Below are 24,861 nucleotides of genomic sequence, written 5' to 3'. Positions count from 1 at the left end.
TATGCGTTCGGCATGGCGTTCTTTCCCACGATTCGTACAGGACTTGGGACAGGCACAGCCGGCGGGAAATGTAATATGATTTTTTATTTTTATGTTTTGTTTATGGATACTGCGACCTTGTGTGCATGGTTATAGCCGAAGGGAAACAGACTTGAAAATACAAAAATAAGACCTGAAAATACAAAAATACAGGCAAATACAAGCTCAAAAAAAAGAGCAGTGCAAGTACAAGCTCAAAAAGAGCAAAAAGAAAACAAAAAAAAGAATCGTGGCAAGCTCATTAAATTCAATCAGTTTAGATTTTGTTCAAAAAATACAATTATTTCTGCATGACAATATCATCGGTAAGCTTATTCCAGTTAGTGATGGACGTGGGATAAAGAATATTTAGAACAATTGAAGTGAGAATTTTTTGGCGTTATTGCAAGAAAATGGCGATTTCTTGTTCGATGCCCCAAGGAGTAAGTAAGGATATTAGATTTGTTCACATTAACTTATTCATTAAATAACTGAAAGAACAATTTCAACCAACATGTGCGATTTCTGTTAGGGATAGAGGGTAAGCCGCTTCTTTTAAGGAGGTCACTGACTGATGTACGCCTGTATGAGTTATATAACTAATAAAACTAAATATGCGAAAATGCTTGATACGCGGAGGGAAACTGCATCAAAAGAGAGGATAATTTTGAAATAACATGCAGCCGAACTTTCTTTCCGCGCCTTGCCCAATTACCGGTTTAGCCAGTCCTCTGGAATTGACCTCGAGCGCCATCTAGTCAATTTTAACGTAACACGCCTCGCTCATAGGCTTCCGCTTTTTCTACTAATACTTCTAGTTCACTGTAGTAAAAAACGCAACTACATTTTTTCCCGTGAAGCTTCGCCTTGCAGCTTGCTCTGCAATACGCGATTTATTTACTGGCTGGTTAATTGTGCTTACAGTGCACGCGAATCGACGTGTTAAAGGTTTAATTTTTGCTGCTAGATGTTAGCCCCGCCGCGGTGGCTCAGTGGTTAGGGCGCTCGACTACTGATCCGGAGTTCCCGGGTTCGAACCCGACCGCGGCGGCTGCGTTTTTATGGAGGAAAAACGCTAAGGCGCCCGTGTGCTGTGCGATGTCAGTGCACGTTAAAGATCCCCAGGTGGTCGAAATTATTCCGGAGCCCTCCACTACGGACCTATTTGTTCCTCTCTTCTTTCACTCCCTCCTTTATCCCTTCCCTTACGGCGCGGTTCAGGTGTCCAACGATATATGAGACAGATACTGCGCCATTTCCTTTTCACCAAAAACCAATTATTATTATTATTATTATGCTAGATGTTGAAAGCATTCAGGCTGGTTTATTCGAAGATTGTGACATTTAGAGAGCATTCCGGTCTCTTGGCCTTCGTAACACTGCTTATTAGCAGCTTTTAACCTCTGAAACCATCCGAAATGTTTGTGGTAAATGAACGATGTATACAAAACAAACAAATAACAAACAAACGAACAAACACATGTGTATAAGCCCAATAGGCTATTTTAATTTGAAAAGTAAAAGTGAAAAATCTTTCCACAAGAAAAACTAAACGAGAACAATTGCTTTCGCATAAAGTAAAATGCTTGAATGAGTGGGCAGAGGCGCTGTTTCACTGGGGAAAGTACTGTAAAAGTGGGCCTATCGCTTAAAGGGTGGGTTGGGTGCCTGCAGCTCTTCTTAGTGAAAAAAGAACTAGACAACAAAACCACGTTTACTTCTAAGCACAACTTGAGCAGCGGCCTTCCATGCGGGAAGTAAATCAAATCAAGAAACAAGGCAGTTCCTGACTTTCCTACGAACACGATAGTGCACTGCTCTGCTGCTAATCAAAGTGCTTGCGAAAGCCCTTTGTTGGCGAAGTAAACGTTACTGCAACCTTTTACGCCGCCGTGCAATCATTTTGTGGCATTTATCTTGCATTTGTTTTTGCTGTTTCAGTCGTTGTTTCTCTTTTGGCTGCATTATACACAGTAAGCTTAATAAATGAAAAAAAAAACAGACGACACACAGATCGTTCGTTTCTTTTTCAGATTGTCTTTACTCTTTCCGTCGCCATACAAAGGTCGTCCACACCTGGCGTTGATGCGCTCGTCCTATTCTGACAAAATTTACACAGCTGTCTACTTTTGAATATGAAGAAAATATGCCATTGAAGCTGTTTTTTTCCCTCTAGTAAACACAGTTCGTTGCGACGGGGTGCTGCGCTGTCATTAACCGCGACGCAAGTGTTCTCATGAGCCCACAGGAACCCATGAAGAAAGGACAATCACCTCGGTAGCCAATATGCTGTACAGCTACCGCATTTTCTGCTCTTAAACCCTCCGCCGTCTCCGACAGGGTAGTAAGCACAAATGCATATTCGCTTCGCCGTGCAACTTCTTCAGCCGCCTATCTGTAGCTGCTCTCTCCAGAAGAACATGCAGACTGGTATGCATGTCTGTGGACACCGACAATATTACCTCGCGTTTTTTTTTAGCAACGAACGCATTTTTGCGAGCGCTCAGCCGCAAGCCTCGCCACGGTCTTCAAAGTGAGAATGTACACCCCAAAATGCGCTGCTAGCGCCGAGGCTGAGTGGTTGCACAACCCAGACATCCATTAGAGGCACACAAAGTGAACAGCTTATAGGATTGTGCTGCTATTGTTGGCATAGTTCTCGAGTGAACTTAACGACTAAAATATTCAGACTACAATTATGTTTCTTATTGGGTGTACAAAATTTGGGCGCTAGCTGAATGACGATGTCAGCAAAAAAAAAAAAAAAAACAGCGTGCACGGTCTTGCTTTTCTAATGTAAATCTAAATGGGACACCAGGCTGCAGACCTGCACTCTGGTGCTCGGGAAAAGCCGCTTATCAACATGGTTATCAACATAGTTGTTGATTGTCTGAAGCGGTTTGTGTACTTAAATGTTCCCCGAGAAGTAGCTTGGCTACACCGAGGAGCGGCGAGTTTTCTTTTAGGTAGTCTTCAACTTGCAATATAAGTCAACCAAAATACATATAGTCCAAATTCTGACGTTAAGTTAGTAAGCAGAACAAACCAGAAAGAATGACAACGCACATAAGTGTAGGTGTTGCGATGGTTCAGAAGTCCACCGGAGTAATATTGTAAGAGGATGACGCGAATACCATTTTTTTGGTGAATATGATGCAAATGTAGTAGACACGTGTCAGCAGTCGTGAAGGGCACAGAGGTGTCGCCTCTCTAGGTATATTTAGTTTTTTCATTTCTTTATTTCACTTTTTCGAGTGATACATAAAACTGAGGACGGTAACAAAAAAAAAAGCAGTGTTGCAGCGCTGTTTGACGAGCCTCACCGCCCCTGAGTATTGACATCAAGCAACAAGATGCACAAAAGGTTTCAACAGTGATTCAGGTACAAGCCATCAGGAGCAGATAATACAATAAGACAGTACAAAACTCGGCTTGACGAAATATAAAGACGAATGGCTCATGGGATACCTGTTACAACCAACAAAGAGAGAGAGAGAGAGAGAAAATGGAGACTACACCCTCATACCCGACAATCAGCATTTCCAGCGTGCAGATTTTCCACAAAAAAAGAATAATTTCTCAGTTAACAGCGCATTTATATATAGAGGTTACGAATGGAAGGCAGCGACATAGTAGTAACTTCATAAGACAACGATGTGTTTAGAAACCGGTGTGAAATAGACCCGAGCACCATTACTGAAGGCTGTTGTCGTGCCATCTTTTCTGCTGAAAATGGTCAAAATCCCCTTGTTGCACGTCGAATCTAGATGAGCTGCGTTTGTTTACCACGCTCGGAAAAGTTTTTAATTGTTCATTGAAAACCGCCGCGAGAATAAAGCACTTTCTGCAGACAGTGCAACGGATGCATGCGTGTACTTTCGATTACGAGGCCGAAAGGGATGTACGAGGGCTTTAGAGGAGCTTTACTCACAGCTATGCAGGTATCAAACGAAGTGGTTCCCATTCCCGGAGCGAAATATATTCTGCGGGCTTTCATCAGTGCAGTGTCGCGGTTAGGACACGGCGGCGCACAGCGGCGAAGACCTTCAATCACGGGGCAGAAACGCGAGGAAAGCAGCAGAAAGGCAAACAACAATCTCCCAGAAAAGAAGTGGGCTGTTAAAGCTTTCGCAAGGTTAGGCTGTTGAATGTAGGGCGTTGGCAGGCAATGCATATAACCCATGCAAGTTTGGAAGTAACTGTGCTTGAAAAATGCGGAGCTATTTGGATGCAGTGCTTTTTTTTATTATTTTACCTTCAGTCCTGTTGGGTGGCATTCACCGAAAGGAGCAGTGGTGAGTGAAGCAGAAAAATACGCGGCGTTAGGACGATGAAAGAACCAAAAGTGGCGTACGACTGCATGTTAGTTGATTTTTTCTGCGACGAGTTGAGCGAAAGTTGAGCGGGCGCCAACATCTCACTAAGCCTAGAGCATCGCAGACAAAGAACACAAACAGCGGCTGCAATAAAGCGCTCCTCGGTCGTACTGTACCTAGTTTGTGTTTGCATTGCCTTGTCCGAGTATGTGACGCACTATCGAAGGAAGGGTTGTGCTCTTCTCAATTTCCCCAGCGCTTTCAATATCAGCGCCTCAAAGCACGCTTACCCGCTGCTGTGGACGAGACCATGAGTTCGATTCCTTGTCGCGAGAACACATGAATGTAAGTGAAACAGACACCCACGCATGGACGGAGCACACACGTACTTGTGCGCAGGCACACAAACACGCATGCGCGCGCGCGCACGCACACACACACACACACACACACACACACACACACACACACACACACACACACACACACACACACACACACACACACACACACACACACACACACACACACACACACACACACACACACGCACACGCACACGCACGCACGCACGCACACGCACGCACACACACGCGCGCGCACACACACACACACACACACACGCGCGCGCACACACACACACACACACACACACACACACACACACACACACACACACACACACACACACACACACACACACACACACACACACACACACACACACACACACACACGCGCACACACACACACGCACAGACACACGCACACACACATACACGCACACTCACACACACACACACACACACACACACACACACACACACACACACACACACACACACACACACACACACACACACACACACACACACACACACACACACACACACACACACACACACACACACACACACGCACGCACGCACGCACGCAAGCACGCACGCACACACGCACATACAAACATACAAAGGAGCACGGGCGCACGTACACGAAGGAATTGACGAGGTTAGGCAGGCACGTGTGAGCAGTCGTGAAGGGCACATACGCATTGTCTCTTTGGGTGTGGGTGGTGGTGCTAAAAACATCTAATATGTCAGAGATGTTTGAGGCACACAGGCCTCTGGGCCCCCACACGACCCTCACTGCACTCAAACGTTCATGTTCCTACTGGTCATGACATCGGCAGCTCGGTTCGTGCGGTCTTTCTTGGGTGCATGCCTCTAGAGCGTCAGTGGTGGCTGCCGCCATTCCTGCCTACACTGTGCCCTCGGTGATGGCGCCGCGAGGCAGAGACCTATACTACAAGCGCTAACATGCAAGAACAGCGATGCGCAAGCGACTATACAGGGTATTTCACCTAAGACTGTGCACAGTTTTTAAAAATAGTGTTTTTGAGTTAGAAGAGCGCTTTTTTTCAGCGTAGCATTGCCAGCCGTCTTGTACATAGGAATACAGCTAAGAAGCGCTGCGTAGCAGGCTGGTTAACTAATATTAAATTGTCAACTTTTTAATTGTTACTGTTAGGCTCACTAATTATTGAGAGGCGTGTAGACCACGGTAACTGATATCCATATCAGTTATTAAATTTCGGAAGCACGGTTACCCTCCGTGCGGTGGCCCAACAAATTTTGGCTATACTGTGCCAAAATACATGCGCTTTTGAGATGTTTGCAGGCAAAGTAACCTCTCCAGTGCACATAACTCGTCGAAGTAGCCAAATTTAGCAAAGGCGACGCGCAAATCCAGACAGCGGAACATCAAGGATATACTCTAAATACCAGGGACGAAGATGCTTAGGAATGTTTAATGATGGCAGCGAACAGGAGGATGGGGGTGAATTGAATAGGCTGGCACCTTTTGGGCATGCGATACGAGACCTCAGTGCACATCGTGCAGGCGTAGCACGGGAAGAGGCGCTGAGGAGACGGGTGAAGGGGAAATCGAGGCGCGTGCTCCAGTACTTCGCAGAAACAACGGCCGTAGAGGGAATTATGATAAGGTGGCTTGGTGAGATTAAGTTCGAGAAGGAGCCCGGCGTGATTTTGGTCGCCATAGAATGCCGCCTTTCGAACATGTTTATTTTTAGCCGCAGTTTCTTGATGCCTGCGCGAAGAATCCGTAAAACGCAATCGTTTTAAGGACAGAAAGGTGAGATTTTGGAATCGGCATTTTTAACACCCGAAATTCTCCCGAAAACGTGAAAAGCAGCAGAATATTTCGAAACATGAAGTTATGTGTAGTTAGGAGCAAAAGCCTCACGTCATGCCGGGTGTGTCTTGAATATCGATATTTATAGTCCCTTTAAATGGATCGGAGTCCAACTAATCGTTTGATAAATATGACACCAAATGGCCTCTTTTAATCTTTTTAGACCTTTTTGTTTTCGCATACTTTGAAGATATTGTAAACATTTCTAAATCACCTTAGTAACATAATAAATTTACTAGAATGTCGTTATTTTCGGTAGCGACTTGCAAGAACTCGAAGCCGCAAGCAATATGGCCTGGCGGCAAGTATTTGAGATGCGAGTCCGCTCGAATGAGCTGAAACTCAGCAAGAAAATTAAACTTAAAATTCGCAATGTCGACATGAAACATCTGCGCGAAGGCCAGGGAAAGATTTAAAGCAGGTGGAGGTGACCCCACCCCTCTCCTCCCAAGCGAGAAACTTTACATTGGCAAACCGTACACCCTCCAAGGGCGAGCCATAAATCAGCCCCTGCCGAAGGCTTCCCGAGCTGTGCTGGCTGAGCAGCTCACGCACGAACACAGCAGGCGATAAAGAGAGGGGGTTTATTCACGGAACAACTGTTTACATGGTGAATCACATGTCCTCCTGCTGCACGCTTGTGTCTTCAAATGAATAATTTGTGCCTTCAAGTGGACTAGCCCACCCCCGCGCCAGGCCCTGTTCTCTTCACCTGTTCTTTTTGATTTCAGCGCTTGTATCTGCTAGATGTGCCAGTTTCGAGGAGAGAGGCGTATGATGCTTGGCACAGAGGAGATGAGAGGTGGGGAATTTGTGCTCTCCTTTACGTGGCAGGGGTAGTGTTAACAGTCTGTGACGAAGTCGCACGGCTGACGAAATCGTGCAAATCCGCTTCAGCATTCGACTAGTTCACTGCACCAAACGACCATCAATCGCTATGATGATCGTTTCGTTTCAGTTCATCCACGTCCCTTTGCTCCCTTGCAACTACAAACGCTTTATCTGCAGACGCTTTAGCAAAAGTTCCTACGAGCAGTCAACGGAATAAACATCTGATTCTTATGCCTGGTCTGATGGGCCATTCGGGTGTAATTTTGAGCGAGTGTCATTTGACGATGGTGTCGCTCATTCAATGTCACCGGACCAGTACTGGTGACGGTGCCTACAAAAGGCACTGGACAACGAGTGAGTTCGGGAAGCTCGTTCCGAACTCACTTTGTTCAGCGCACGTGCTTACAGCAACAGAGCTGCTGGAGAATGTCCCCAGTACAGCTTTGTGATCTTTCGGCGTGATACGCGAAGCAATGCTCCGGCAACCCGCAACAACCAGCCGCTGGTAAAATACAAAGATAAAAGCTGGTTGCCTACGCCTTATCGGAGTGGCGTCAACTAGGAAGGGCACTATCTTGTCGACTCATTGTGTGGGCCGCTTCTCACACAAAGCACAAGGGCAACAAAGCGGACGAGCACCATTTGGCGCGCGAAAAGATTGCACCATTCTCGCATCACTAGGTGACTCTGGTGACGTAGCGATGCATTTGAGCCAGTGTCTGCGCGTCCTTGGCACTTCTGTGCCCGATGGTATATATGACCTCTACTTCTGAGACATGCTTTCGCGGTTCGCAATTATCCCCTTTAGGTGAACAGCGCATCCTCCATCACTTTTTCGGTCTGGAAGCTGATACCCCTTTCTGCTCAAAGATGTATCAGTATTCTATCACCTCATTACATTATAAGTGGTCGTTTAATGTTTCCATTTGTAAAGTTACATTAAACACCTTCTAATAACGACATGGTATTGATATTTGCCATGTTGCATGCACTAGAAAAATTTTCGACTAGTTAAATGCACTACCTCAAGTTTCATTAGACCATGCGAATAAATTCTGTTTTTTTTCTGCGTAGCGTCAGCTGAAAGCGTCTCCACATCCGGGGATATGACAGGGTTGTCCCTCTTTTCGTCCTTTGAGGCTTTTAAGACTGGCAGAACTATTCTTCACTGTCTTAACAGCCCAGAATACGTGCGTTTGTTTTCTGCCACTTAGGCTGGCTCTAGACCTAGCGTATGAAGCTATAGCTGCGGGAGCATGTAGCAGTATGAGTTCAGTGAGTTTTTAATGACCTTCAAGTTGAAAGCTGAAGCTTTAGCGTTACGCAGATCACTGCGCTCCCACATCTCCGTTTCAATGAGTATATACTACTGGGGACAAAAGATTACGGGACGCGAGTTGTAGGAAAAGTGTTTATTGTAGCTTCACCTCACTGCTCAGTCTTCTGATATTGTGAAAAGAGCAAGGACCACTTAGGCCTTAAATGCCTTCACACAATATCGGGCGACTGGGAAGCGAGGTGGAGCTACAATAAACGTTTTTCCTACAACTCGCGTCCCGGAAACTTTTGTCTCCAGTAGTACAAGCTTTGCGACTTCGTTTAGTGTGGGCAGTGTTTGAACACAGTCACAGCACAGCACCCCGACCCCCGGGTCCACTCGTTTGAGGGTTAGGACAGAGGCGCGGAAACAGTAAGCGTGCTCCTCCGGTCCAATAGGAGGCCCGCTGGTCGGATCATCATGCGAACAGCGGGGTACGAGTAGTGCTGGTTGCCAGGTACGCCTTCACCGCGCGCACTCCACTCGATGCCGTCCGCATAGCTGTCGTGGGCGCCGTTCAGGTTCAGCCCGTTCAGGTTGGCGCTGTGGCAGGCGCTGTACCACCAGGCCCCGCGGAAGGTGACCGCGCAGTTCTGCGGCCACTGGTCGTTGTCGCGGTCGAACGTGGAGAAGTTCTGACCGTTGACGGTGAAGGAATTCCAACCTGAGTTTATGGGAAGAAAAAAAGAGCAATTGATTTCGCCGTTCAAATTTTGCCGACCACAAACAAGAGGGAGGTACATACCGATCGATGCAGAGAAAGAAGTTGCAATGGTCATTGCTTGGAAACCATGCATTCGAACAGCGTAGCAAAAAGAATGGATAACAGTGAGGAAACTCAAAGTAAGAAGAATTGCAGTCAACGGGTAGGTGAACATTTTACTCACTCCCATGAACAATGAGCATCCAAAGTGCTCCTGAAAGTTTGCGAGCGTTAACAACTACTTGTAAGATCACTTCGCCGACGTGCAGTCTACATGCATAACTGCAGGCGACGAGTGTGTTTGTGTTACGCGTAAAAGTGTGGTTTGCAGTACTTATGACTTATGAGAAACCTATATGAGGCACACCCGAGGATGACGACCTTAAAAGTGGTTCATGGAGAACATAGATCTAATAGCAAGTATTTTTTGCGCAACAGAAACAACGCGAAAGTGGTAGAAATGTGGGTCCGTCTGGGGCGGCTTAGCGGCCCGTGGAAACATTTGCAGCAAGTTGAATACGGACCTTCCGCAAGTTGTTCACAACTGACGTGTTTTCCTCTTTTGCTGCGAGTTCCATTTGCAAGCCATAGGTAGAAAAATTATTACGGACATATATATTCTCCAATTTTTCAGCACCATGGTGTAGACTTTTTCGCTGGATATACGAAAAAAAAAGCCTAAATACGAAGCTTGAAAATGTCTCATTTCCGAATCATGTTTTTACGTTATGGATTACGTTCCTTTGATGTTGAACATGCCAGTGCTCGACAGAAGCAGCAACCATAAACAAAGAGGCGGCTGGTCACGAATTTATAATTGTTCGATATAAAAGCATAGCTATGTGCCTTAGTGGCCTTGTCTAGTAACACAAGAAAGGCCAGTACACCCTAAGCTGGCTACCGGACATGCACGAGAAAGAACAGCAATATTAAATATGCAGTGCTTGGAGAAGAATACTTGCAAGACAGGGCATGCTCTTCCAGAAATGTCAAAACTTGACAAAACGAACCGTTGTACTAGTACGTTGGTCCTGCATCATGGTCAAACAGCGCAGCGGCACACGGGCATAGAAAACCAGAAAAGACGGAACAAAGCGCTGTCTAACAATCTACGTTTATTTGGGACGCCACACATATAAGTACCCACGAGCAAATATAAAATACTGCGTATTCGCACCTGCGTTCAGTGCATGTGGGTACGTCATGGTATTGTTTTTGCTTCGCTTTCTTTGTTGTTTAGTTTTTTTTTGTTGATTCGCTCTCGTGTTCTTATACGCCTGGTACTCCAAATAAGCGTCAGTTGTTAGCGTTTTGCAGCGTCCTTTCTTCTCATTTATGTCCGTGTGCCGTTGCGTTTGACCATCATTTAAAATCTTTAGCTTCTATAGTGACATAGAAAAGAAAAGGTTCCCAGGAGAAAAGACGCCTAGTAACTCTTTCATTCCGTCTTCCCCGAACCACGCCACAGCGTAAGCGGTGAGGCAAGAAAAGATGAAATAGAGGATGTATAGATAGAAGGTGACGAATAACCCAGGCCATGATTGCGTAAGCCTAAACCCGGTGCTTTCGAGTACACGGTGTCGCAGTTTCCTCCCCAACTTGTTTTCATTAGAAATTTCATGAATATTTTCAGCCTGCATACTTTCCGAAGCACTGCCGAGACTCTTGCGAAATTTTCAGGGCGACCAGCGACGGGAAAGGCTTACCGAGGCATTATCTGGCACTGACAGGTTATCGCTCAAATTCCTACGCTCTGGTATACATCGAAAGGAAGTCGATCACGATTTGTCTTCGCGCCTCTTAGCTGCTACACTACGCCGCTTGCACTCACTGAGCTGTACAGAAAAGATAAGGGATCGGAAAGTTAATGCTGATGGTTAAAGCCAGAAGTTCCTCGGGATAAGAATGGCGCGAGTCAGTTTACCTGAAGGCAAGTGCGTAGTATTAGTGGCGCCATTCTTGTTGCATATTTTGTGCGACCTAGGGCCATTTAACATTTTTGGCTTGGTTTGGTTTATGAGGGTTTAACGTCCCAAAGCGACTCAGGCTATGAGAGACGCCGTAGGGAGGGGCTCCGGAAATTTCGACCACCTGGGTTTCTTTTACGTGCGCTGACATCGCACAGCACACGGGCCTCAAGCATTTCGACTCCATCGGAATGCGACCGCCGCGGCCGGGATTGAACCCGCGTCTTTTGGGTCAGCAGCCGAGTGCCGTAACCACTAAGCCACCGTGGCGGCTGTTTAGCATTTTTGACGGGTAGCATCTATTCTGTGTCTTCCATCACTATGTGACTACGACGAGTGCATAATTGTACTTTTCTGTGCAGATTACAAGTTAAATTCGTCCGTAACACATAGTTGCTTTAGTTGTTACTCAGCAGTCATCCTTATCCCGTCGAACTGTTTTGAATTGAGTTCTGTTGATTTCAAGAAGGGAGGCATTGATCGTTGATGCGCGCGCAAATATAGGCCGATTTTATCTGCTTCGGTTAGTTCAGGAGGCATCTGCGTGATACACAGTAGGGGACAAAAAGATATGTTCAATTTTTCGGCATAATTCAAACAATTCCAGCATTATTGGACAAAAGTTCTGAATATTGGAATTTTATAAGGTACTGCTTGAAATGTTGAAGGTAATGGTTCATTTTTCGGATGTGTAGCAAATTGCTTCTTTCAAAGCTTTTTCATCGTTCGCATGGAACACTTAAGACTTCCGAAGGAAACCAGCGGGGACCGTTTTTGACGGTAGCAAAAACGTTAATAGAAAATGTAAGCCTGCCGAATGGAGATCTGAGGATATATTGATTGTTATAGTGAATTCTTACAATATATAAAGAAAGTGCGTTCATAGACTCTTTCTCGTTGATAAAATGCTTTTGTCCAGAATTTCTGGGTATTGTATGCGGAAAATAAACTACGTATTTGCTTTTAAAGTATATTATGATGCAAACGATCTCCTCTTCTTCAAGCAGGAATTGTTGGGGGTGTCACTGTTTTCCTTACGTTCGAGTTTCATTTTTTTTATGGGCGCTTGCTGTTACGTCCATTTTTACTCTGTCTTAAATTGGCAAGAATCATGTTCTGCGGGTACAAGTGTTACAGAATACTCTTAGAAGCAATGGATGTATTGCGGGGGGCACGTAACGTCACCAGGGCTGTTCAAATGGCAGTTATTTGCGGCCACAACTCTGGAATGAAACACCACCAGCTTTCTGTGCAGTTCAAAGTAGCGCCGTCCACGGCTTCGCAATGTTTAGAAGAATTATAGATTCAGGGAAGGCTTGGTTTTTCAATCTTCGCCTGGACATCCCGTATCGACCAACCAAACTGTAGAGAAGGGCATATTGCTCACGCGAGACAAAAAAAAAAAACATTTCAAAAGTTTGACCCTGGTAGTCGGCTCTGCAGCTTTATGGACTGTGAGATGTCATGTGCAATGTGATGAGCTAAATGCTTGAAGCTCAGCTCAAAACTCGCACATCAGTGGAAAGAATTGGGCCGCTCGGATGAGGTAGGCGAAGGAACACTTGGTGTCGATAGGTGGCGAACAAAAAAGTGTGATTTTGTTAGGCGAATGGAAGTTTTTGTTTCGTGGTAGTGATCGGATTAGTTATATACGTCACCCCAAATGCACTTGATATGGCCCTCGTTATCAACTACCCATGTTAAACCATCGAGGCGGGAACGTAATGGCTCGGGGCAGGTTCTCCGCTCGCGGAGTTTACCTCCTTCGCGGAATTCAAGGTGCCATCGCCAAAGAGGCCTAGTACGGAATTTCTGTGAAGAATTTGGTTCCTTAGGCGCGCAGAAATTTTGGCTTTGGATATGTGCTTCAACCGAACGACGACTCGATGCACACTTCTACACTTATCAAAAATTGTTTGAAGAAGGGGAGAGTTGACCATATGAAATAGTCAAGCCGGTCTGCTAACATGAATTAAATTGTATTTTTTTGAGGATGAACTTCGAGCTTCATCTGCGGGACAGAAAAGCCAGCAGCACCGGGAAGAAATTGGACCTGCTGCTGCAAGAGTGAAGAAACATGGACTAGACGTTCACTGGCATTTTTCTGGACTCCAATCCCCGTCGGTGTCAAGCAGTGATCGACGCAAAAAACTTGTGTGGTAAGTACGGACTGCATTAGGTTATTGTGAAAAGGCATTGTTGAAATTTGTGCCTCATTTTTCTAATAAAAAACCACATTGCCGCCGGTACCATAACGCACCGCAAAAAACGATTCTTCAATAAATTTTCGGCGGGAAGTACTTGTGGCTTAAAATGGGGACAAACATTGGTTGCTATTGTGTCAAAAGTCTGATATTATCTTCCAATAATGCTCATGTGAAAGTAAAAAACAAGTTATATTTGGCAAAAAAATGGCCTGGCGCCTCGGGTAAATAAGCCAACCCGGGTGTACCCAAGTACACTCGTACACTCGAGAGGAAACCAACTTTTCGCACAAACCTGAGAATTTCTGTTATCTCGGTACTAAATCTAAGAATAACTTTTGGACTTAATTGCGAAGGCGAAAATTACATAGAAACAGAAAAAAAACTGTGCTTGTCATATATAATTTGTGACTAATCAATAAATGAATACGAAAACTTAGTTTCCTCTCATATTTCTCACGACTGTAAATGCTGTAGCAACACACCGAAAGTTCGAAGCTTGCAAACTCCTTTGCAACGATTTTTTTTCCATAGAAGTGAGCCCTAGGTGCAACATTTTATCGCTAGACAATAACGCAGAGGCATGCCAGCGCCTTTCATCTGAGGCTCTGAAGGTGTTTATGCGAAAATAGGCGTAGCACTCTAGCTGAAAGAAAACGGTGGAGCTGTGGCCTACTTTGCCTTAGAACGAGTCTTACTTCATGCCTTTCGAGCTGAAAGCATGCTGCGAGAATGTATGCGGCTGTTCCAGCAGGAATGATTAATTTTCACGAACCTACAATGCTCCCCCTTTCACCCAATTCGCGAAGATTCAATAGGAAGGAAATGCAATGCAAAACATTCACCCGCCTTCCCGCGTTCTGGACTGTTAGCGCGGTCCGCCTAGCAGCTTCAGCACACTAATCCGGAGCTATGAACTGCGTGGTTCTACCTCGAAGAGGCTAACAGGGCGTCCAATAGCGTCGTCTCTTAGAATTTAAATCCCTGGTATTAGTGCGCACCGAGGAATTCAAATCACCTTGCACGTGCCGTTTCTCTTTTGTGCCCGTATTTTCCCTCTTTGTGCCTTCAGTTTTTCATTATCCTTTTAAGCTGCACATTTTGTGAAAGATGAATATGTAAAGCGAAATCTGAGAAACTGCGTGTTTTCCAGGCAGACATATAAAGTTGGGATTGAAAATATTTATTGTTCTCTTTTTGAAAATAGTACGTCAGCCTCACAGCAATGATGCGTGATCAAGCAGGGGCAAGTTCAATTTGTGTGTTTTCAGACGTAGAAGATTTTTACGCGGTTCCTGTGATCTCAACACGTGCGGCTCACCGATGGCTTTTAAACAGGGCCACTGTAGCAGTTTCGACCAATGGAATCCTGAAATAGGGGCATTCACCGTGGCGTTCATGATCAGCTTGGTCGAACACTTTCAAAACAACAACAGGTAGGTGAAGAACAATAAGCGCCGGAGCCTGCTGAGACTCCCGCACGTGAATTGCCTCCAGGACTATATGTAGTTTAACACCAGCCCCAACTGATGCCTTATAAAACGTGCTTGGATTAAAATAAAGTGTCTTCAGCTCTTTGCTTTCATCTGGCTCTCGGGCATGTGTTGTCATTTCTTGACCAAAGTGCAACAAAGCAAAGCTAACTTGAAGTCTCTCGAAGACGTTCTTCGAATAAGTATGCATGAGCGCAGGCAAAACACTAAAGTCGTGGGTACAGTGCTTGTTATCGCGGTGCAACGTGCACCGGGATGACAAGCACTGGCAAAAAGTTTAGAACTATAGTCGCTTAAGCAGAGGCAAAAAGTTTATAACTGTAGTCGCTTAAGACAATATTGTTTGTAAAACTATAATCAGAGTTGAATACAATTATGATTGGTCTTGTAACTCACTAAAATAGTGATATTAAATTAAAAAGGGGGAAAAAAGCCGTGGTTTCCCAATTCTGAAGAGCGAACGCATTCGATCCTAGCACTCGCGCCGAACAAAGCCTGTTCTCGTGAACCCTTTCAGTAATCCTGTTTCTAGCCTCAGTTCTGCAACGTTATCATTGCGTACTCAATGACTGTGTCACAGATTAGCTGGAAAGTGGAACGCTCACGCGGCGTTCAAGTTCGCACCTATTGGAGATGAAAAAAAAATAACAGCGCATAAAGGTAGACAAACACAAGCAAGAGGCGCAGGACAAGCGCTTGTCCTGCGCCTCTTGCTTGTGTTTGTCTACCTTTATGCGCTGTTATTTTTTTCGTATCAAATAGTATGCACCAACTAGCCCAAATTGACGTTCTTTTAACTTCGCACCTGGTGGTCCGAGGTAGTTTCCCACGCGGATCTTGAACAACTCCTCTTCCGAGGCCACCCGGACGCTCTCGTAGTCGACCGACAGACCTTGCTCCGTGCTGTTGCTTAACACCACACGCAGCGCCATCTCGTCGTCGCCGTAAGTCAGCGTGTGCAGAGCGTGATTCCCTGCGAGGAAACGCACCGCCACCGTTAGAACCTGTTATTGAACTCCTTCAGACGCCTCCTGACATTGCAGTTTTTTTAAAGCGAAAGCTTTACTGGCCGCGAAGTTGCGATTTCGCCGTGGCGGTGCTCCGAGGAGGCACATGACGTCACAACGCACACCTCGCCGCGGAGCCGAACCAGTCTGGCCGGGCTGCACTCGGCGCGAAATAGAGACGTGCTCCAAGTCTCCGCCACTGCGCTCAGAGTGCGCCGAAGCCGCCGAACGCGTCGGCGGTCAAGCGCAGTTGGAGTATAGAGAGGCTCGCTTTGGCCGACGTGACGTCGCCGTGCAGCGCGCGTGTTTCGCCTGAGTATAAACGCGCCTTAAAGGGGCTGTGAAGGGGGCTCTAATAAAGTTGCGGCATGCCTGGGATATTGAAGCACGCCGCTTCACGAATAGTGTCCAGCAAAGATTCTTTAATGCGCTTTGTAGAAGTTGAGTTATCTGTAGTTAAAATTCGAATTTAAGCGTCTTCGCGCCTTTCCCGACCCGCTGGAGCTAGGCGGCTTATTGGCCGCGGCCACGGTAGCTGCCTGACGACTGAAAGAATCTAACCAATGGCCACCTCTCACCTTGTCTACTCAGATGAGGGGACGGAGAAGGGTGCGAGCATGAAAAAGTCGGAGGGAACGGCTCGCAAACTTTGAGGCGTGATTGTGGGTCGTCTGCTGCTTGCAGACGAGTATTATTTGGCTCTGGTTTTCATGGCAACACAGTGCAGTGATTAAGTGAGTGAATGTGCTCTCCTCGGAAGGCGTTTCAGAGCCCCTTTAACAGAGCCTGCCCTTAACCACTAACTAACGTAGTCGGTGGCGGCCTCTATGGGAGCCACTGAAACACCCCGCACACTCACTGAATAATAAGAAAAAAACCTGTGCCGAGGCTCGAAATCGAACCAGGGCCTTTGGCTTTGAGGCGGAGACGCTACCACTCCGCCACGACGGCTCAAGCTTTAACCGTGCGCCATGAATAAAGGCGCATCTAGTGAATGCACTCGTCCGATGCAGAAGTCTCCGCGCTTTGCTACGTATATCCTGGCCTAACAGAGCTAGGCCATCAGAAATTTTTTTCTCCCGGCCTGAAAAGCTTACGCAAGCCCCAAGAAAGGCCACTGCAGACTTATTTTCACAGCTGGAAACGCCAACTTTTAATTTTCGGCAGCGACGTCCAATGTGTTTTTGCAAAGCATCAGAATGGCTCGAAATTGTAAGATCAATACTCCAGAACTTGTCCAACAAGCGCTCGAGGGAGGTGGGATCGCACAATTTTTTTAGAACATTTTAATTATTTGGTTTTATTAATTTCTGGTAGTGTGATTCAGATTAGGGTTTTTTCTGGATGGGATTATGAAATGTTACGCAAAAATTGTATTCATAAACTTTTGTACTGATTAGTACAACGCTAGTTGCAATGAACTGCGCGAGCAGGGAGGGGAAATACAGATAACAAGAAATTCGAAAGGAACGATACAACGCACTTGGTAGGCATAATAAATAAACTACTTAAAAAGATGCTGTTTATACAGCGATGTAAGTAGTATGTTATAGCTGGATAAACATGATTTAATAATTTCGTAACAGTTCTTTACAATGGTTACACATTTTGGCAATGATGTGGTAGTAGTGAACAAGGGGTTCGAGAAATTGCATTTCCTTAATTCGAACAGGTAAAATGAACTCTTTCTCACTCAATGCAGAATGGGTATTGCTTGTGTGTTAATGCACGCTTATGCCGGAAGGTCTGGAACATACTACAAGATGTACAACGAAGAATCTATTTTTAATGTAGCGTGTGCTAATTCGAACAATAATTTTAGTTGTGCTTGTACAGTGCAGTGCAGAATACTTTTCTGAAGTAAAATACGAAGGTTTATAAAGTAAGGCCCACACTGCACTGGAAACTGAAAATAAAGTGATAATATTGCGGTTCGTAAAATCTATCTGCATGAATCTATCGAAGGGCGTGCTGCCAATTTCACGTCTCTGTGAAGAATTACTGCTTTCGCTAGGCCAAAAAGCATCCCAGGTGCGACCTGAAGCGTACTAAATCTGTCTGGAGAGAAGAAATCACTGCTACGCTCAGCGCAATTTCTCTGCGGCAGATTCTCTCCATACACTTTTTTTACGTCAAGTTCGAAAGGGTTAAAGAACCCGGAACAAAAGTAAAGAACAAAGACGGTCCGCTGAGCTCTAGCCAGAGCTTGTTATCAAGCCAACACGAAAACTTTTTCTTGATTGCTGTCCGTCTTCTTTCCTTATTCCCTCACACCAGGCAACAAAATAGATACAAATACTATGTTCCAAAGAGTTCTGACACGCCGGGAAGTGCAAGCGAATTTAGTGCGCAGGTTTTAGCTTTAATTACGAAAGGACAGAGGGCTTTCAGTCAACATTAAATGAGTGTCAGGGAAACGACTTGCCACTTCCTGTAAGAGGAAGACAGCCTAAAGGGAAGATGGTTTAAAAATTAAGCGCACGCGGGAAGTCGAGGGAGGAAACGTGTTGCCCTGAAGACGCAACGAAGCACGAACTAAGCTCTAACATTTGACAAAAGACCGCAAGCTTGCGTGACTTATTCGATTGGATGGAAACGTTCCTTTGAACTCCTACCAGTTAATGACCCCAGTGCCGAGTACGTGATGCGCAGCAATGCGGGTGGTGGGAAAACGGATTGACTTCTTCCGTTTAATTTCACGACCTTTACACACAACGGTTAAGCTTTGTTTTATTTTAGAGAAAAAAGAAGGAAAGCAGCTCCTCGAAGAAACAAAGCCTCTCGCGCAAGCCACGCTTAACGAGTAGTGCAGCTTAATTCAGAGCCCCTTCACTGCATCGAAGGCTGTGAAAAAGGACTGAACTGGCAACGAAGGCGCAGGGAACAAAGGAGATTTTTGTTGGAAATGCAGGAACACTTTGTGATCCACGAAGTTTGCGTAGCACCTGTGACGTTGCCGCGCTCCGAGAAGAGTAGATTAATATTCGAAAGCATCACGTATCTTGTCGCTGTTTTTAAGATAATATATGCAGCGTATTTAGAGTGTGCTACAAAAACGTTAGTATTGTGAATATTTCCAGGATTTTGTACAAGAAAGGGAAGGAATATGAAAAACGAAAAGTTCACGCCATAAAGGCCCATGATATACGATATCGTCCAGATTCCAGGTCTTTCTTTGTACATTACCATTCTTAAAGTACTGAAGTTTGGGCCAGGTGGTGTTGATACATCACACAAAAATTTCTCGCAGCGCGAACAGCACTGCTACAACTACAGAGAACGGTCAAGGCAGCGCTCGTCCTGTTTTAATCGTTCTCTGTTGTTGGACATGTACCATTCTTGAAGCTGAACGTAGTAGTTCACTCGATGGCTGGTTCCTTTTATTTCATCGCTCCCCATGCACAATCAATTAAACGCAGGCAGGACCTACCAATCCAGTATTCATCAGCCGGATTCCCAAATCCAGTGGCGTACTCAGTCCAGTTGCGGTAGAAGTGGAATACTCGGTTTCCAAACTGGCCTCTCCTCTGGATCACCTGCTTGTGAAAAGCGGGTAAGAAAAAGTTCTTCACTCTTCACGTAGCTACTTTAGCGTTATAAATGTAGCCAAAACACCAATACAATAAAATTTGAGCGACAACATGCGTGGAAGTTCATTATATACAAATTTATGCGCACGTACATTGTATCTTTGAAAGCTGCCTAAGCAGCGTGATGCTTGTTTCAATCGTTCGCTCGCTCCTAACTTTTGGGTGCGTGTTTTCTTTCTTCCTTGTAATGATGCGTAAGGCATTATTATGCATGCATTACCACGTGGTACTCTCGTACGACCGCTAAATAATTTATAATCAAATTTCTTTCCCGTGTTGTTTCGGTTTCGGTTTTAACAGCTGAACGATTACGCTGACGTCAACGTGTGCCTATAGGTCACGTGGGGCATGAAAAAACTTTGATATAATCGCTGCTTCGTCGTTTTAATACATTGCAATGCTAAACCCAGCTTGCCTCAAGAGAGGGATTGACAAAGAATGTAGAAGCAGCAATTATATTGCAGTTTTTTCATGCCTCACAGTGACCTATAAGCGCAAGTTGACGTCACAGTCATCATTCGTTTGTTGAAAGGAAACCAAAACAGCATGACAGAAAAATTCGAGTATAAATTATTTAGCGGTCGGAGTCGAATACCACGTGGCAATTCATGAATAGTAAGGTCTTCCGCATCATTGTAGAGAATAAAACATGTCACCAAAATTAGGTGTCTATGCTCGTTTAAGGACCATATCACTGGACTCTCAGAGTGCATACTATCTGCAACCCTGGGAAATTCCTAATTAAAATAACGCACCTACCTAAAACGGTTGGAAATTTATTACAATTTAGTCAACCAGCCTACACATTGTGAAGTCTCTCCTGCTTTTTAATCTCTGCCACCTCTAACACGGGTGTAGCATAAAAAAGAAAAAAGCGCACAATTCTAGCTCTGAAAGCCTACTTTTAAGCATTGATGTCTGCTCGGACACTTCCGGTAGCCGGAGGAAGCGATCTCACCGTCCACCCTCCGCCGTCCGACTCCATGTCACAGTACACCCTCTGTCCGGACGGTCCCGCAGCCTTGTGAAATATGGTGTACACGCCGCTGGTGCCCTGACCAGCGTGCAAGAGATCTCCGCAGTGTCTCGGCTGCACGGCATCTGAAGCGCGGGCAGAATGACAAGACCCCGTTTCCGCTACTGTGCGTAAGCAGTGCCACGAATACACGAATACCGTTGCTATGTGTAGAGGAACGGCTAAAGGAAGGCACACAGAAGTGCCGTTTTTAAACCCCTGTACACACAAAAACGTGAGGGGGGAGCTTGATCTCCACCTTGCCAGTGGCACGGCAGCTGTCATTTTGCCACGCCAGAATCACCCATGCCGAAAATCAAGCAAAAATGTATGCTTTTGACAACAGCAAAAAAAAAAAAGGAGTAGCAGAAAGAATAGGAAGAACGAGAGGGAAGGAGGAACGAAAGAAGAAGAATAAGCAACCAAACACGAAAGGAAGATGCAGGATTTCTGTTTTTTTTTTTTTCAGAAGGAAAGGAACGGAAGTCGTTTAAGGCAGCCTTTTCTGGCCCGGTGCGCGGGGTCGGTGAAAGGTGAAGCGGTTTTATAGGAGAGTTTTGGCTGGAAAGAATTAAAAAAAAGATCATGATGGCTGATAAAGACAGCAGAATAAGTATGGGAGATAAAGAATACCGCACTAAAGCACACACACACAAAAAAAATTGCTCCTTGTTCAAATTCGAATAAACAGGTTGTTTTAAGATACAGGCGAGAATAGCCTTGATTAGTACTGTCTGAAACTTTTCCGGTGTAGAGCGATGCTAAAATAGTGATGGTCTATCATTTTTGGCACAAGTCATGCGATAAGACATGAGCGTGTTATCTGCAGGCAGCTACCACTTAGAACAGAACAAAAGCATTACATAATAAAGCGGCAAACTGAGCTAGCAGGTGTACCTGCATCTTAGGAACTTGGGTACTGCGCTAACGGACACCCGGTGGCGCAGTACCCCGGTTCGAGAAAAACATTACATGTTTTACGTCTTCCGCTGCCGTATGTCTTCCGAAATCTGTAAGGTACATCCAAGGTGTAGTCACGAGTGCGTTAATTTTTACGTCGACCACTTCTAATCTTGTGGGTCGAACTGTCTTCAACAGAAATCGGTTGCAGCAAAAAAAAAAAAATGAAAAGAGAAAGGCGCATTGCTTTCAAAGATGGCACGCAGACTTGGACGAAGGCCCAATCTGAGCTGCTCTGTTTCTGCCGGGTGTGTTATCTCAAGCAAAGAAGATACACACTGCGTGGGACATGTTTTTGAGCGCTCTTGACGGGTCATGGACGTTATTCGTCGCTGCTAATCATGAGCACGTGGAGTCACTCACTTTTCACGTCGGCGAGTATCTGCGATAATTCTTTCACGTGCTGTTCCGCTTGCGCTATGGAGGGTCCAACTGTGGTTTGCGAACACACAACGCACGCAAGGGCGGCGCTCACGAACGGAAGGACGATGTAGCGATTCATGGTGACTACTCTTAACGGCTGAAAAAAAAAAGGAAGCCCAGGAATGGCATTAGTTGAACCGAGTGACATCTAGAACAGCAAAGCGTAGTGCTGGTGGAAAATCTGCTTTCTGCAGCGCTGTTTGTCGCGCTGATATAATGATGACCGGCGCATATTTAATCTACGCTCGAACTCAGTTGCTGAGGAGCGGTGACATAATGTAGACGACCTCATGACTATTTTTGGAAGCAGTGGAACGATCACAAATTATGCTAAAGATAGCTTATAATGCTTTACACGTGACTTTCAGGTGGCGAGTTCAGTTATCTGTTACATGTGAGTGCCATTACGAGAGTCACGTGAAGCTCAAGTGACGTAATTGTTGGCGGTGGAAATCAAGCAGCGAGCTGCCTCACTTAACCCGAAAAACCTCCAATTTCTGGGTTATCACACAAGGGGTGGATACCGGAATAAACAAATGCTAATAACCTTACCCTTCACATGTGTAAACAAACCTACGTAACATCTGTCAGACCGCAGTTAAAGTACGTTTCGTCTATCTGTTCCCCTCAACAGAAATACTTAATTTGCAAGTTGGAAGGTATCCAGACGAGAGCTTGTTTCAATTCGTGAAATTAGTTAAAAATGCAGTGTAACCCAACTAAAGCTCGAACTTTCACTCCATCCGTCGAAAATTTGTCGTGACATTGCCCTTTTATCTATATTTCATAAATACACCTATGCCACTGATTCACCATTAGAACATCTATAACATCCCTCCTACTACTTACCACATATATCACATAAAAAATGCATCTTCGCCCGGTGTTTGTGGCAATACACATGCTTTTAACTTCTCGTCACTCCCACGCGCCATCCGCCTTCGGAACGATCTTCCGGTCTGCACCGCCCTGCAGCTCCACCATGACACCTTTCGCGGACATCTACTCAAACACTTCGTTGATAACGCTTAGCTCGCCATTTCTATTCTCATGGTTCATGTAACTTTGTTTTCAGCTACTTGAGACTATTGCCTCGATGGTTCCGTTTTATAAAACTATGTGCATTTCGCCTATTTACGTTTTTTGACGCATAGTTGTCTTGTCCATAATTTAACTTCTTGTTAATATCAACATCTTGTTATCTGGGCTGACTTGTTATTGGTCCGTCTTGCAGCACTTTTGTTAGCCTTTCTATTTTTAACTTTCCATTACACAAACTTTTGCTTTTGACCCCCCTTACACAATGCCTCTCTTGAGACCTGTAAAGTATAAATAAATAATAAATAAATAAATAAATAAATAAATAAATAAATAAATAAATAAATAAATAAATAAATGAAGTACAATGGGTATGCACACTCAACGTATAATGAACGGATATATGGGGTTGCACAGTATCAATCATAAGCAAACAAAATTCGGTTGTCTTAATGGCGGCGATTTTTGTGATTAAAACTCGAATTGGGCCTCGGCGCCGTAGAAAAGAGTTGTTTTATTAGTGCAGAAAAAACACTTGCTTCATAGCATATTTTCTTCTCTGTATCCACGATGAAAAAAAAGAAATCAAAATATAGCTTAGCCTACAATAAATGGCTTGTTTTGTGCCTGCAGGAAAAGTAAAGAATGGCTTGGCGTGCTAATTATATATCCCTGCAAAATCAGTGCAAAGAAAAACTTTGAGGAGAAGCTCAGGCCGTTACATAATTAGTCTACGCGAGAGTTTAGCAATCAGTAATTTACTAAGTCTATGAGTTATTGTGCTTATAACATAACTGGTTTTGTAGTTTGTTACTCAGGAATGTGATACGTGTAAATCGTGTTGGGATAATTATGCCCGCAAACCGAGTTACAAAAAAGGTTTAGAGCTGTTAAGGCCCAATTAAACGTTAGTAAATTATGGTTGTTCAGTTCAGTTTATGCAATTACTGTAATTAGCACTTTCTCTGCGGTGAGGAAACTTATTCGTTTTTATATGTTTTTACCAAAATACTCTTAATATCACTTCTGTAATATTATGGTGACGTCTTCCCTAGAAAACGAGAACGAGAAAACACGACTCTTTCATAATTCGCTTATAATACAGACCACCACTCATGCTATCACTAGGGCTAGGACAAATGTCAGCCTTCCAGGCATATTTTTTTTTATCTGAACTTGCGAAATACTCTTGTCTGGCTCATCATGAAAATAAATACAAAAATATCCCGAAACTGCGAAACATGCAAACACTTTGTTTTGGTGAGATACCGATAATTTTTTTATACTACGATTTCTGGCCAAGTGTATTTTAAAAGAGCCCTGTGCTACTAAAAAGTGAATAACACAAGCATCTGCAAGCTCACCGTAGAAGTTCAAAAGACGCCAGTCGGCAGGCCGCTCCGCGAAACCTCCCTCGGGTGATTCCTCACAAAACGAGCGCGATTTCTCCAGTGGCGACAGTGTGGTGGCTTCTGTGCACGTGTGCTTAAATATGCACACGCAGTTCAGTGACTCACGTGCTAGAGTTTCGCCTCCATTCGCAGAAACGGTACCGCACGAGGAACGCCAGACACGGCTGCAGAGGCCTCCTCTCTTCCTTGGAATGGGAAACCCAGTGACGGATGCGCGAAGATAAAGCGCGACTCTGACTGACAGGCGTTGCGCTCCTAACGCGCAAGGCCGTGCGGCGTCAGACAGTTTTCAGCAAGAAAACACGCGCACGTAACCGTCGTGGCGCGAGATGCGCGGATTCGTTACTTCCTTTCG

The 24,861-nt window shown here is 45.0% G+C and overlaps 1 protein-coding gene across 1 annotated transcript; it reads right to left on the bottom strand.

The window, feature by feature from the left end:
* Positions 1–7,115: 7,115 nt before the first annotated feature.
* On the bottom strand, positions 7,116–24,700 carry LOC144125887 (techylectin-5A-like). Its single transcript, XM_077659679.1, has 6 exons — positions 24,459–24,700; positions 21,997–22,153; positions 20,617–20,759; positions 19,499–19,604; positions 15,867–16,034; positions 7,116–9,358 (listed from the first exon to the last, which is right to left on the bottom strand). Exons 2-6 carry the CDS (start codon positions 22,133–22,135, stop codon positions 9,045–9,047), a joined length of 870 nt encoding a protein of 289 aa, XP_077515805.1. The 5' UTR covers positions 22,136–22,153; positions 24,459–24,700; the 3' UTR covers positions 7,116–9,044.
* Positions 24,701–24,861: the final 161 nt, after the last annotated feature.

This window comes from Amblyomma americanum, chromosome 3 (assembly GCF_052857255.1).
Source record: "Amblyomma americanum isolate KBUSLIRL-KWMA chromosome 3, ASM5285725v1, whole genome shotgun sequence".
Taxonomy (NCBI): Eukaryota; Metazoa; Arthropoda; class Arachnida; order Ixodida; family Ixodidae; genus Amblyomma; species Amblyomma americanum.
Note: the sequence above shows the minus strand (reverse complement) of the source record. Positions and strands in the feature narration are given on the sequence as shown.